Source organism: Aphidius gifuensis, linkage group LG1, assembly GCF_014905175.1.
Source record: "Aphidius gifuensis isolate YNYX2018 linkage group LG1, ASM1490517v1, whole genome shotgun sequence".
NCBI lineage: Eukaryota > Metazoa > Arthropoda > Insecta > Hymenoptera > Braconidae > Aphidius > Aphidius gifuensis.
The window spans coordinates 8036378-8051288 of record NC_057788.1 but is presented as its reverse complement, the minus strand read 5'-3'; the positions used below and the strand labels follow the sequence as shown (position 1 = coordinate 8051288).

Here is a 14911-nt window from a genome sequence, read left to right as displayed (position 1 = left end):
TTGTAGATAAATGTGACGTCAATTGATTATTTAAAAATGAAATAAAACATCGAGAAAATAAAAAGATGGAATTGTTTAATTTAATTAATAAATTAATAAAATTCATTGAATAGATTAGTGTTGTTAAATAAATAAAATAATACAACAATTGCTTTAAGAATATAGACAATTTGACCTTTATATATTTTATTTTACAAATGTATACTGAATTATTGATGCAAAAACTTTGAGAATCGAACAAACAACTCGTAGCAACTGATCCTGAAACAAGTAAATTCCATTTAGTATTGTTTAAACATGCTCAGCATACTTGTCGTTTTTTAAAAAAATAAAATAAATAAATAAAATACTAAATAAGATTTTTTTATTTTAATTTATTAATTAACTGATATTGTAATTTTTATAAATAAAATTGGACAATCAATGGTGTTTTTAAATACAACTGCTTGTTTTTAATTTTTGTTTAGTATTTTTTTATTTTTTACGTGATACGAATTCGTAATGAGACTATTAAAGTTTCTACTTCGTTACTTTCCACCAGGTAAAAAGTCAATTTTTCTATATATAAAGTATTTTATTTTTAATCGATTTGATAAATTTTATTAACATCTTTTTCATTTTCCCTCAGCTGTTAATCGTTAATTTTATTCATTGGTTTCTACAATCGAGTATAAAGTAGTGCACCCTTAAAGTCATTTGGGAAATTAAATTCGCTTTGTGCAAATGATATTATCGTATTTTATTATTTTAATTCTTTTTTTTTATTTCTTTTTAGGTATTGCCCTGGAGTATACTCAAGGTGGAAATGTAAAAACAAAAATGATTGATTTACTGGATCTTAATTCAAAGTAATTAAATTCAATAAAATAAATATATAAGTTAATAATAATATAAAAAATATAACTGCACATAAATAATTTCTGTTTTTTTTTTTTTTTTTCTTTTTTAGAACAGACATAAAAATACTTGCAAAAAAAATAATGAATGATGAACCAATTATAACAGAGAGCGTAATGGATCAACTTGAAGAAACATTATTAAAACTTCAGGCAAAAGTCAGTGACACAAGTGTAAAACGTTATTACAAGTATAAAACACTTCAAACACATCTTCTTCCTTTGACTAATATTGACTTTGATAAATTAGGTAAAAGGTACACTTCTATAATTTTGTAGTTTAATATATAAAAATATAAATGTAAACATTAACGTATTATGTTTTTTTGTTTTATTATTATTTTCATAATAAAAAAATAAAATTTATAAATAAAAAAAAAAATTAATTAAAGATGCCTGACGGGAAGCTATGACCGAACTTGTAAAGTTTGGAGTATTGAAAGTGGAACGGAGCTTCTTACTCTCGAAGGCCACAAGAATGTAGTATATGCTGTGTCCTTCAACAATCCAACTGCGTGAGTTGCTTGATCATTGAAATAAAAAATATAATTATATAAAAATAAAAAAAAAGGAAAAAACAAAACAAATTGTCTTGAATCAATTGACAGAGATAGAATCCTGACTGGATCATTTGATAAAACAGCAAAACTTTGGGATGCAAGAATAAATTCAGATGAGTGTTTGGTAAGTTTTTGGGGTCATGATGCTGAAGTTGTTGTTGTAAAATTTTCACCAACACAATCATGTAGAATTGCAACTGGTTCAATGGATACAACAGCTAAAATATTTAACATAATATCTGGTCAAGTTATTGGAACATTGAAAGGACATTCAGGTGAAATAATTTCACTTCAATATAATAATGATGGTAATCAAATTATAACTGGTTCATTTGATGGAACAGTTTGTATATGGGACACACGAACATTTGAGTAATAATATAATTATTTTTGTATTGTTATTAACATGTATTTCATATATTTTATTTTATTTCTTTTTTAGATGTATTAGTGTTTTAACTGGACATCAAGGAAAAATATCAAATTGTTTATTTAGTTTTGATTGTTCAATAATTGCATCTTCATCATTAGATAAAACAGTTAAAGTATGGGATGCAAGAATGAATTCATGTATTGGTACATTACTAGGTCATTATGATGAAGTTTTAGATATTGCATTAAATTATCAAGGTTTAAAATTAGCAAGTGCAAGTAGTGATTCAACAGCCAGAATGTGGGATATATCTGGTGATTTTAAAGAACTTTTTGTGCTTGATGATCATCGTGAAGAAGTATCAACAAGTAAGTTTAAAAAAACAATAATAGATTAAATTTTTTTCTCGACAGATAAATATATATTTATATAATTTTTATTACTGATAGTATTGTTTTTTTAAAATTATATTTACTGAGTGCTTATTTGACATATTACGTAATGCTGTTGTGCGTATTTTTTTTTTAATCAGTTTGTTTTAGTCCAAATGGTCACCAATTATTGACCTCATCATTGGATTGCACAGCAAGACTATGGTCTGTTGAAACTGGTAACTGTTTGCAAACACTTACTGGTCATACTGATGATGTATTTTCGTGTGCATTTTCTTACAATGGTGACACTGTTATTACTGCAAGTAAGGACAATACATGCACCATATGGAGATGACTTGAGTGGTTTAAAGTCATTCCTTAACTAATGATTGTCGTTATTTTTTTTATTTATGTTATTTATTTTTATATTTTATGATATTTAATTGTCATCAAATGTATTTACTAATTGTTCTATAGATGAATTAATAATTTGTAAAAAAAATAAAATTAAAAGGACAAATTTATACATGAAAATTTGTCAATTAACAAATAAACATAAATAAAAAAAAATTCATATACGTAAATATAAAATATAAACGACATAAAAATAAATAAAAATAAAATAATAAATTGCCTCTTGCAAAATTGAAATGCAAAGAATCCTCCGGAATATTACGTGTATATTATTGCGTTTCTGTTTATTTGAGATAGTGTATGACTGGGGTCAACTGATAAACGACGAGAACCCCTGCAGTTCTAATGTCACCATTTCCCCACTTTTTTTTTTATATTTATTTGTTCATTCATATTTTTTTTTTTTTCCTTTTTTCGTGTATATGTACGTATATATAATGCGCATGTATAATTTGAGTGACGATCTCGGAGACTCTTGGCTTGTGATGCTGAAAAGCTTGACAAATATATGACTAGCAAAATTTTATGCATAAAAATGTAGCTTCATACTCATAACTCAATGTCCCTGCGTGAATAAAATGTATATATACATAAAATAATACATCACTATGTTTAATAAAAAAAAAAAAAAAAATTATTAATATATGAAAAAAATAGATGCCGATATTGTATGTAAATATTATTATATTTTGAAAATTAAATATTTATGTTTATCGTTGATGAGGATATAATGTTGTTGGTTTAATTCAATAAAGTAGCTCTATTATTTTATATATAAAACGGAGATTATTAATTCACCATGAGTAAACACAAATGTTAATTTTTTTTTTTTATATTTTGATATAGTTTTAAAGCCAGTATGACACATTTTGTATAAAATATAAATTTATGATTGATTGTAATTTTATTGTCAACGATAAAAAATTATTTTAAATCAATTTTTGTTTACAAAGGATCGTATTAATCATTTTTCATTGACATTTTAAAATAATGTTATCATTTTTATTTCTATAGATAAATGTGTTTTATATTATATTGAAATTATTCATGTTTGCACTTTTTAAAAAAATTGTTTTTTTTTTAAATAAAAAAATATTCGATAAAATGGTAATAAAAAAAACAAAAAAAAAAATACTCGCTAACTAGCTGAAAAATTGAATGAAAAAAATTTTATTTTAAAAGTGTTTTTATATTTTATCAAATTGAATAAAAAATTTATTTTCAGCTGTTTTTTTTTTTTCTATGAAAAATTTAAATTCACGATAATATTCAATTATAAAATTATAAATTAGTTTAAAAAATTTTACATAGTGTAATAATAAATGGTGCAATTAGAAATAAATATGATAAATTATTGTAATTTGTTGTTAAATGAAAAATAAAATTATTACAATTTATTAATGAATTTTAAAAAAAAATTATAAATAATGTATTAAATAAATTATTGTAAACATAATAATTGAATAAATAGCATGAATATTCTAAACAAGTAAAATAAATACCTTGACATTTATTATTTATATCTTATCTTAGTACATAATATTGTATACGTCATAATTTATTATCATTTATCTTTCGAAAGTTGTTTTTATTCATCGCCTGTACCTACGTCAACAAACAAGTATTTTATATTTCTAAAAACAATAATAAAATAAAGATAGATTGAGTAATTAAAAATAAATTAATGATATTCTTATCATTAATAATTAAGAAATTAACTTTAAACTTATTTTATTTATTTAATTTATAGATAAATTAATTTCTCGAAAATCATAGGTCAAATAAATATTTTTGCCAAATTTAATAATCATACATTATAAGCATTATATTACAAAAAATATTAACTACATTTTAATATACATAAAATTAAAATTTATTACATAATAAAATTACAAAAGAATATCAAAAATAAATGACGTAAAATGCTTTTTTTTTTAACGTGATAAAATTTTTGTAATTTAAAATTTGAATTCATCCCTTGTTTTGTTGAGTACATACAGTAAATATATATCGTGAGATTGTTGAGGGCTTGACATTGGATAATGAGGTGGAAAAAAAAAATAAATTTAAAAAAAAAAAAAAACATTGACAATGACAGGGAGGAAAGAGGGAAAGAAGATTAGTATCGTTTCCCCTCTGCCAACGAGACAGTTTAAATCGACCTCGCAAAACCAAGCAATTGGAGCATTTACATGCAATGGGTTATCATTATCAAAGCCCCTTATTTATTCTCTTATAACTCTTTTATGATTCGTTATAATATTTTAATTATATCAACAATGATTGGTCAATTGTTGAATATTCATTTTTTATTGTAACATTGAGATGCTTATAAAACAGCTCACAACAAATTATCATCCAACATTTGTCAGTGATCAGTTTGCAATATAACATCGAAGCTAATAACATAAATATTTTTAAATAAATTAAATTAATTAATATACTGTTTATAAATAATAAATAATTTTTCAATAATAATTATGCCTTTCCAAAAAGTCATGAACGGATATGGACCACTTGCTAGACCTGCTGAAAATGAGTTTCTTCATACTGCAGTTAAACATGCCAACCACTCATCGTGAGTTCAAATTTTAATATAACATTAAAAAAAAAAACAATTCATGTTGAAATATTCTGTTGTTATTTATTTTTACTTTTTTTTATTCATTTTTTTCATTATGACGAAATATCCGGCATAAAGAGAACACGCGATGACACAAATGTCTCGAAATTATTTATAACTGACACGAGTTATTAACTATAAGTAGAAAAAATAATAAATAAAAATATTAATAATAATATTAATAATCATAATATAATAGTGACATAGTTCATTCTGATTAATTTAATTTAATGAAATTAAGTTTATTCACGCAATAATAATTTCTTGATATGCGGGAATAATTTATTGACAGATAAGATGATGGATATTTTTTTATTATTACTTTTCGAAATAAGACGACAAAAATATATACAATAATAATAATACTATTGATCTAAAATTTTTTTTGTTATCAATTAAGTAAACTGTCTTTTAAAAATGATAATAATTTTTTTCTTTAAATTATTATTAGTGTAATTATTAAAAAATATTAATAAGTTTTCGTAAAAATTGATAAAGATATTTATTTTTTTTAAATTATTTGTTAAATAAAAAGTTTAAATTAATGTCACAACTGAATCATTTCTTTATTCACTTGCGTGATAAGTTACTTGAAAAAAATTTGTCGTTTTTTTTTTTAACTACATTTCACTGTGAAAATGTCAAGTTGTCTTATTGTCTTGAAAAAAATAAATACCGCATATACTGTTTTTTATTTTTATTTTTCATAGCACATAAGTCTTAAAAACAAAAAAAAAAAATTTTTTTTTCTGTATACATTATGCACAAGGTAATAGAATGCCACGCACGCTGAAATGCCATTGGTATATACAAATGTATCATCACATGAACACTGGAAAAGAAGAAGAGTTTCTATTTTTTATTTAAATATTTTTTTTACAATTGAAAATTCAACGAAGAATTTGTTGAGTTTCAAAACCAAGTAGTCCTCCTCTTTTTTTTTTAACTCATTAATGAGGTAGTATTTGAAAAAAATATTTTTATAAATAAAAATAAATTAAAGATGAGTATTTATTGATCCTTAGAAATATTCATTATTATTATTTTGGATTATTATTGTGTGTATGAAAAATATGATTAATTTAATAGCCGACATTGATGAGTTATCTAATTTTTGTGTGAGAGAGTTTGTGTTGATTCACCTGATTACATCATTTCAACTAAATGAGTAGAGATGAGTAAAAAAAAAAAAACTAAATGTACACTGAAACATACTGATAAGAATGATTAAAAAAAAAAAAAATTTTCATAATATTTATAAAACACATGATAAATTCAATTTCAACGCCCATTTAAAAATTGAAATAAAAATAATAATTATAAATAAATTTATTATTAATACATCAATATACATGTATAATGAAAAAATTGAATTTGTTCTGGCGTAAAAATATGATCTAAATTTTCAGTCGGCAATTTAATATTGAAAAACATATACGATATTACCACACACACTCGATTCAGAGAAGTATAAAAATAATCCACGTGGAAATATATATTAATAATTGACAGAACAGACGATTAATTATTTTTATAAACAAATAAATAATAACGTTATATTTCAGTATATAAATTTAATTGTTTATTTAAAAAATGCATGTGCAATATTTGTACAAGCTGAAATATATTTTTAAAATATTCTATGCATTTTTTATTTATTTATTTATTTTTTTGTATAACTGTTAGTTATGATCTTGGTTTTAAGCTGTATATACATATAGAGAGCTTTATATCGTCAAGCTCAATTCACCTTATTTCAGTGTAAGCTCATTCTATATTTTTTTGCTGCACAAGCTAGTTAAAATTTACATGAAATATTTATGTATTTATTTATAGAATGATTAAATTAACTTTATATATTGTTTTTTTTTTTTAGAAAATTATTACATGAATTTAAACTGAATTAATCGATTTTCAACAATAGATTCAGTATAATGTTATAATTATCCAAATTAATAGTTTATCATCAAATTATCCTGTGCAAAACTCAATTTTATATGGACATAATATATTTTACGTTCCAGTAAATATTCACTCCATATGCGCTTGTACTTTTCACACCAAAAACGATTTTGCCAGTAATAATGCTTCAATGATTTTAGATAATATAAAATTTAATGATTTTGGCTTTCATAAAAATGATTCACTTAAAATTTTGAATATATTTTTTTGGGGTTTATCGATAATAGTAAAAACTAATTAATTAAACTCAAAAATATCAATCATAAAAGTAAACAAAGCTTGCAGCTGTATACATTAAAAAAATATATATAATTATAAATAAAAAATATAAATTTATTATTTACTTGATTGATAATTAGAAAAGCTTATAAAACTTTTTATTAAAAATTAATTAACTATATTAAATAAATGCTTTGAATAATTTAAATAACAAATACATTTTTTTTTTACATAAGATAATTTAAATTTCATTTAATTCTATTATAATTGTAAACAAAGTTTGTAGCATTAAAATCTAGAATAGTTTATTAAAAGAAATTTCAAAAAAATAAATACATGTTGAAATAATGTCAATAGAAACTGGATTAATTAGTGGACGAGATTTAAAATGTTTATCGCAATATTGTACAACACCCTAGTGCACAATACAATTGTGAACGAAATATATATATATTGTATATAACGCTTCAGCAACTATCCAGCTTGTTTTCTGCGTATCTAGTGTTGAACAATCTTATATATATAATCTACTAAGAGAGAACTTTATACATGCGAAGATTTTGAATCCACTGTATGTGAATTTGAGAAAATCTTTTGGTGTTGATGTAATGCAAAATGCCTCGAAGCTTTCACGTCTATAACATTCGTCGCTTTATCATATATACAATATATATGTAATTCTATGAAATATATATACATTTATACATATAACTATATTCTACTCTAGTTTTCTCATTCCCGGAAATGCTTCGTACAAATTCACTCTATTCTCACAATCTCACATACATATATGCACAATTCAAAACCACTGACATTTTACCAGGCTTGACAAAATTGCACAATATTCAAACGATTTATTATATAGCTTTACAAAGAGCCTCCCTATTTTGACCGTATTTATATACCTTTAATTTTAATTAATATTAAATATACATAATTAAGAAATAAAAAAAGACATAAATTAAAAATTAAGCTACTAGCAAAATTATTTATTTTTCTTTTTTTTTTAGATATAGTTTTGAAACACTTCAAGAGTCAGCAAAATATCTTTTTGATCGAACTACAATTCGACCTAAAATTGGAATAATTTGTGGTTCTGGAATGGGTAATTAATAAATCTATTTTTTTAATTTCAATTACAATAAAATGGCACAATCAAAATTATTTTTAAAAAAATTTTAAATAATTTAATTATGAGAGTTTTAAAATAATTTATTAAGTTGTTTTTTTTTTTTTTTTGAATGCGCCAATTTATTGTGAATATGTCATTTCATCATTAAGCAGGTGAATCTGAAGAAAATGAGTTGTGTCCAGGTTCAATTGCTGATTCACTGTCAGAGAAAAAAATATTTCCATATGAAGAAATTCCACATTTTCCAAAATCAACAGTCAAGGGTCATGTTGGTCAATTAGTTTTTGGATATCTCGAGGGAGTTCCTGTGATGTGCATGCAGGGCAGATTCCACTACTACGAAGGCTATCCATTATGGAAGGTAAAATAAAAAAAATAGCTAAACAATAAAATCATAAATTTAAATGTAAAAAAAAAAAAAAATTTATATATTCATTCAACAATTGATGGAGAAAAAAATTTTGCTCGCAATCAAATAATTATTTTTATTTTTTTTTTGTCCATGTATTTTGCTGTTTTTTGTTTTATTTTTTTTTTCGGTAAATAAAATGAATTTGAAATATTGAGAAATAAATAGTATGTAGGACAAATTGCGAGGATGAATTGTGTGACAGGCATGAATAAGAAGAATGAATAATATAACCATTGACTATTTTATATATTTATTTTTTTTTTCTTTTCTTTTGTCATTTATTTTAGTGTTCAATGCCGGTTAGGGTGATGAAACTTGTGGGTGTTACCCATTTGATTGCTACGAATGCTGCTGGTGGTCTCAATCCTAAATACAAGGTTGGTGACATTATGATGGTGAGAGATCATGTGAATATGATGGGATTTGCAGGTATATAAATTTTTTTTTTTTATTTATAAATTATTAATTATTGATTATTTATTGAATAATATTTTTATCTTTAATTGTCATAATTATTTGCAGGCAATAATCCACTCCAAGGACCCAATGACGACAGGTAATATTTAAATACAATTTTAATTTTTATTATACGTTGTTGTACGTGCACTACACGCGTTTGTGGACGTCTGTTTGTACGTAGCTCACTCATTATTATTGCTAGAAAAAAATTTCATAATTTATTATTTGAAAGTTAGGTAAATAATATAACGTAGTTAACTGATTAAAGTTGATTGATTGATTAAACAGTTCGCCTAATAATTTATCAGAATCGCTGGTAGAAATATTTCTCCGACTTTCCTCCGTCATTTCTCCATTTTTTTACGAAAATGACCCGTGGAGAAGTGATGGAGAAATTTGAATGATGGTAAAATCATCAGAATGTCTCGAAAAAAAAAATAGAAGATCTTTGTAGATCTATTTGCTGTAGTAGTGTAACGTAATCCTGGGAAATAATCCAATAGCTTCGCTATAATTCCAGAAGCAATAATCAAACAAAGATCCAACATGAAAATTGCCTCTAGTTATGTGCCCAATCCATTCAGGCCATCATAGTATTTGTGGTTGACTTCTTTTTGAGAATTTATTAAAATATATAAAATTTACTGTTCTAGTTTACTAGTTTTTATATTATTCTATATCATAGGAGATCCTTCGAAATTGTTCCTCTAAAACTCCAGAATTTTATCAATTTTATGTTGTTATGGTGTTCTGGAATTTTAGAGAAGAATTTGTATATAAATTGTTTATATAATTTATATAAATTAGATATAACTTATATATATATATAAATATGTAAATTATATATAATTTATATAAATTGTATGAATTATTTTCGTGTGAGTACCTCATAAAATCAGCTAGTCTATCAGGATTATTTGCGAAAAAAAGTGATGATTTTACCACATATGCAATTGAAACATATTTTGGTAGTACGAATGCCAAAGGAATTAGCCGATCGACGTGCTCTTTTAAATTATCGATCGATATTTGCCACCAAGGAAATTTCAGCCTTAACTGATGGTAGATCATTCCTTTGATCAAACGATGTATAACAACATCACCGACGAACTCTTTAGTCATTCTGTTATCCTAATACAAAAATCCATTTTTTTCGAAAACTGCCAGACGAAAATTTCAAATTATTAGAGGATTATTAAGTAAAGAAGGTGAGCTTTTCAAATCAGTGAATACCTCTTTGGTCATTCTGTTATTCTAATACAAATATGCAATTTTTCCAAAAACTGCCGAACAAAACTTTGAAATGGCGCTGAAATTAGCGTCTAGAAATTTAAAGTACAGGGAACATAGGGGTTTTCTTGGGCCCGGTCCTTAACTTTTCTAATCAATTATTAATAAAAATAAAGCTATCCTCAGAATTTTTTTTTTATTCAATTGTTTAGGATCAAAGCTAATTTAGGAAAAAAAATGGGAATTTTTGAAATGGTCAAAGGGGGGTAGGGGGTGGATTTTAACTTTTTTTATTTTTTTTGTCTATGATGGGGTTGAGCTATCCTCGTAATTTTTTTTTTATTAAATTATTTTAGGATGAAGGCTAGTTTAGGAAAAAAATGGGAATTTTTGAAATTGTCGAAAGGGGATGGGGTGGATTTATACTATTCTACGACGACTACTGGTTTTTATTTTTTTTGTCTATGATGTGGTTGAACTATCCTCGTAATTTTTTCTTAAATAAATTTTCTAAGATCTAAGCTAATCAAGGAATCATTGAATACTTTCAGGAAATGAGTACTTTTTTTCTACTCTTACGTTATGCTTACATACAATTTTAATTTTTATCTAAAAATATAAATAAATATCTTAAAACTAAACAAAAAAATATAAATTAAAAGTTTAATTTTGAGTTTTAAATTATATACAATAATTTGATAAAAAATAAAAATATAATAAACGATAAAATTGATTTATATAAAAATAAAATTGAAAAGTTAAATATATAAAAATGAAAAATTTTTTTTTTTAAAAGCGTAAATACATATTGAGTACATATTTGAAGAATTTTCAATCAAGTTTATCAGATTTTGAGTGAGGTGGATGACTGAAACTCACCCAAGGGGATAAAGTTAATTTATTTTATTTCAATAATCTGAAGAATTGGATTGATGAGATGTTTGCAGTGAATATATATAAAAAAAAAAAAAAAATAAATAAAAATAAATAATACTCGATTGGCGTATTTACTTTGTGAAATTTTGTCGTCTTGAAAAATGCTCTCACCTCTCATCTTAAATTCATTTCAGTTTTTATCCCATAAAGAACAGTCTCACGAAAAGTTTTAGCTACTTTTTTTTACTGTCTTTATTTATTCTGTTGATATTATATTTTTTTATTTATTCTTTTCCCCACTGTCTTGTCCTTAGACTAATGATCCCCATCTCGGATGTATTTTCTTTTTTAAAAAGATGATTCTCATTTGTGTCTCATTTTTATTTTAAACATAAACTATTATTCTTGGCTATATACAATGTATGAAAATAATAATTATATTATTTATTAATACATCATGAAACAATAGAAATTCTAATTAAAAAAAAAAATATATATACAGAAGCAACTGTAATTGAACATCAATGTCAATATTATTTTAAGAATAATCAATTTTACTCGTCTACCAATCAGACTGAAACAAAACAATGAGAAATATATTTATTTTTTTTCGTCAAAGTTTGCTCTGTCATTATTTCTACATCACAGCATTCAAAATCATTGTTCAAGAAAATAATGCAACAATCAGTGAAAATAAAATTAAGTAAATGATTATTTGTATTAATTTTTGTATTTTGTATCTCTAGATTTGGTCCACGTTTTCCACCAATGAACAAAGCTTACAATAAACAACTTCTTGAAGTTGGAACTCAAGTTGCTGAAGAAATGGGTATTTCTGATATAATTCACAAGGGTGTTTATACATGTCTTGGAGGACCAAATTTTGAAACAGTTGCTGAATTAAAAATGCTAAGTATGGTTGGAGTTGATGCTGTTGGTAAGATTGTATAAATTTTTTAAATATTTTAAATTTAAGCATAAAGTAAATGTAAATATTTAGAGAAATATTAAAAAAATTAACATTTATATGATTTTTATTTTCTCAAGTATTTTATGATTTAAATTAAATTTATCTATGTGTTTTCGTTGTATTAATTATATATTTTTTTTTAAAGGTATGTCAACTGTTCATGAAGTTATAACAGCACGTCACTGTGATCTTCAAGTATTTGCCTTCAGTTTGATAACAAATCAATGTGTTTGTGATTATGATTGTCATGAAGAAGCTAATCATGAAGAAGTTATGGATGTTGGTAAATCAAGACAACCAATACTTCAAGAATTTTTAATACGAATTATTCAACATTTGAAGAAACACGATTTTGAACTTAATCGACAACAATGAATATATACACTAAATTTTCAATCAATAATAATTTATCAAAATTTTAAAATAATATTACTTTTTGGCTTTGGTTTTTTATTTAATATTAAAAATAGAGAATATGACTGTTGCTTAAAAAATAGGGAAAAAAAAAACATTTGTAAAAACAATTTGTCATCAGCTGTAAAAAAATAGAAGTATTTTTTTTTTTTAATTTTATTTTTCTCTTTCAAATAAGAAATACGTCACGTAAAAATTTTTTTATTATAAATTTTTACTAAATCGTAATGCCCATTGAATTTGCATTATACATAGTTGCTTGAATTTCAAAGGTTCTTTTTTGGCATTCAAGTTGACCTGAATTAAATTATTTCATCGGCATTTATAAGCAACTTTTTTTTATTTCTTTCATTCAATTTTTTTTTTAATTCTTATATTCATGCTCTTTTCTCAATGCAAGATTTACAATCTAAAAAGGCAAAATTCACGTAAATCGTATTTAATTTAACGCATGACCAAATTGTTGCAAATGAAAATAGAAAAAAAAAAAAAAAGAAACGTATCTCAGTGAGTTAAGTTTTTTTAACTTGAAAAATCCGTAGAAAAGACTCTTGAAATTATCACCTTCGATCCTTGAAATCTCACTTTGCAATTCTTTTTATTTTATTTTTTATATTCTCTATTTCTACTTCAAATTCAACCTATACTCAATGGCCAACGACGAGGAAAGCAATAACGATGGGTAGCTTCGTGGTGAAACGAATTCGCTATCCGTTATGTTTAAAGTCGCGTCGTCTTATCTCAATTCAAGGGTCTCCTCACAAAACCCCTTTTTTCGATGGTGTTTTTTTTTTGCTTTTATTTATTTATTTTTTTTTCTTCACGTAAAAGCGACGATGCTATTCGATCATTCATTTGATTCGGTGCACGTACATTGCAAGGTAGTAAAAAATGAAACTGGCTAAAAGCCTGATGGCTTGCATCACCAACACGTCTTTAAAAAAAATAAAATATAAAAATAAATAAAAACTTTATTTGTACCAATTTTTATAAAAAAAAAAACACACACACACAACTTGAATTATTTATATTTAAATTATAAAATTATTATTTATCAAAATTTATTTTTTTAACTTGAATTAAATTAAATTTCCAATTTGTTTTTTTTTTATAAAAGAAAAATCTTTGGTGTAGTTGATTTATTTTCACAAATAGTGGCTATGATTTGAAAGCTCTTTTTATATTTAATATTATTTTTATAATTATTTTGTTATTAATTATTTGTTATAAAAAGTACATAGCTATTTATTTAATTTTTAATGATTGAAGTTGAAATAATTGATAGAATAAAAAATATGTACTCTATGCCACTTTTGAAAATTACAGGAAACGAACATTTCTAAAAGTAACATGAGAAGTTTAATTTTGTTATTTTCGTCTTGGTATATACCACACCTTTTTCCGTTTGGATTAATGCTCTTCTGATGTATGTTTTTCTTTTTTTTTTGTTCTTATAAATTTAACTGGATCCTTGAAGCCTAACACCTAACTTTTTACTTTATTTTTCTCATACAATTCACTTTCATTTCCCCTCAATTTTTTCAATCTTCAACCCTTTCTTTTATTATCACCCTCGACCGTGCCTTTTTTTTCTCAACACTTTCCGGCCTTGACGCCGGTCGTTATTACACTTTGAATTAAATTATGTTTTGACAGGCTGAAAAAACTTATCTAACTTATGGCTGTCTATATATTTTTTTTAGATCTTTGAAGTTTATCATTTTATTTATGTGTATATTGTTTTTTTAAATTGTTTTTTTTTTTTTATATTTTTTCATCTTGTTGTTCTGAAGAAGAATAAAAAAAAATCTATTTTTTTTTTTATTTAAATTATATTCAACTTGAATTTAACATTAATGGAAATTTTATTTTGTAAAAGAAAATTTTTTAATTATTAATCTAGATATATAAATAATTAATTGTTAAAAAGAAAAACAATAAAAAAACAATATTTTGTTTTTAAATTTATTTGTTTGATTATTTATCGATAATAAAAT

The 14911-nt window shown here is 23.9% G+C and overlaps 2 protein-coding genes across 3 annotated transcripts; both read left to right on the top strand.

The window, feature by feature from the left end:
• The first annotated feature begins 283 nt into the window (after positions 1-283).
• LOC122847561 (dynein assembly factor with WDR repeat domains 1-like) lies at positions 284-2561 on the top strand. Its single transcript, XM_044145338.1, has 7 exons — positions 284-541; positions 776-848; positions 950-1153; positions 1289-1411; positions 1505-1828; positions 1899-2197; positions 2362-2561. Exons 1-7 carry the CDS (start codon positions 502-504, stop codon positions 2556-2558), a joined length of 1260 nt encoding a protein of 419 aa, XP_044001273.1. The 5' UTR covers positions 284-501; the 3' UTR covers positions 2559-2561.
• A 2242-nt stretch (positions 2562-4803) lies between these two features.
• Positions 4804-14591, top strand: LOC122847560 (purine nucleoside phosphorylase-like). 2 transcript variants are annotated; one of them, XM_044145336.1, is made up of 7 exons: positions 4804-5195; positions 8432-8526; positions 8703-8914; positions 9253-9394; positions 9488-9521; positions 12277-12467; positions 12646-14591. In XM_044145336.1, exons 1-7 carry the CDS (start codon positions 5098-5100, stop codon positions 12873-12875), a joined length of 1002 nt encoding a protein of 333 aa, XP_044001271.1. In that variant the 5' UTR covers positions 4804-5097; the 3' UTR covers positions 12876-14591. The 2 variants fall into 2 exon arrangements, with proteins under 2 accessions (XP_044001271.1, XP_044001272.1); XM_044145337.1 differs by having other exon boundaries at positions 4982-5195; positions 8736-8914.
• Positions 14592-14911: the final 320 nt, after the last annotated feature.

Excerpts from the sequence above, each read along its gene's own strand:
- LOC122847560 (XM_044145336.1), top strand. The coding sequence starts at position 5,098 with ATGCCTTTCCAAAAAGTCATGAACGGATATGGACCACTTGCTAGACCT. Across the intron at positions 8,915-9,252 it reads AAGGCTATCCATTATGGAAG|TGTTCAATGCCGGTTAGGGT; the intron begins GTAAAATAAAAA and ends CATTTATTTTAG. Across the intron at positions 9,522-12,276 it reads CAAGGACCCAATGACGACAG|ATTTGGTCCACGTTTTCCAC; the intron begins GTAATATTTAAA and ends TTGTATCTCTAG.
- LOC122847561 (XM_044145338.1), top strand. The coding sequence starts at position 502 with ATGAGACTATTAAAGTTTCTACTTCGTTACTTTCCACCAG. Across the intron at positions 849-949 it reads TTACTGGATCTTAATTCAAA|AACAGACATAAAAATACTTG; the intron begins GTAATTAAATTC and ends TTTCTTTTTTAG. Across the intron at positions 2,198-2,361 it reads TCGTGAAGAAGTATCAACAA|TTTGTTTTAGTCCAAATGGT; the intron begins GTAAGTTTAAAA and ends TTTTTTAATCAG.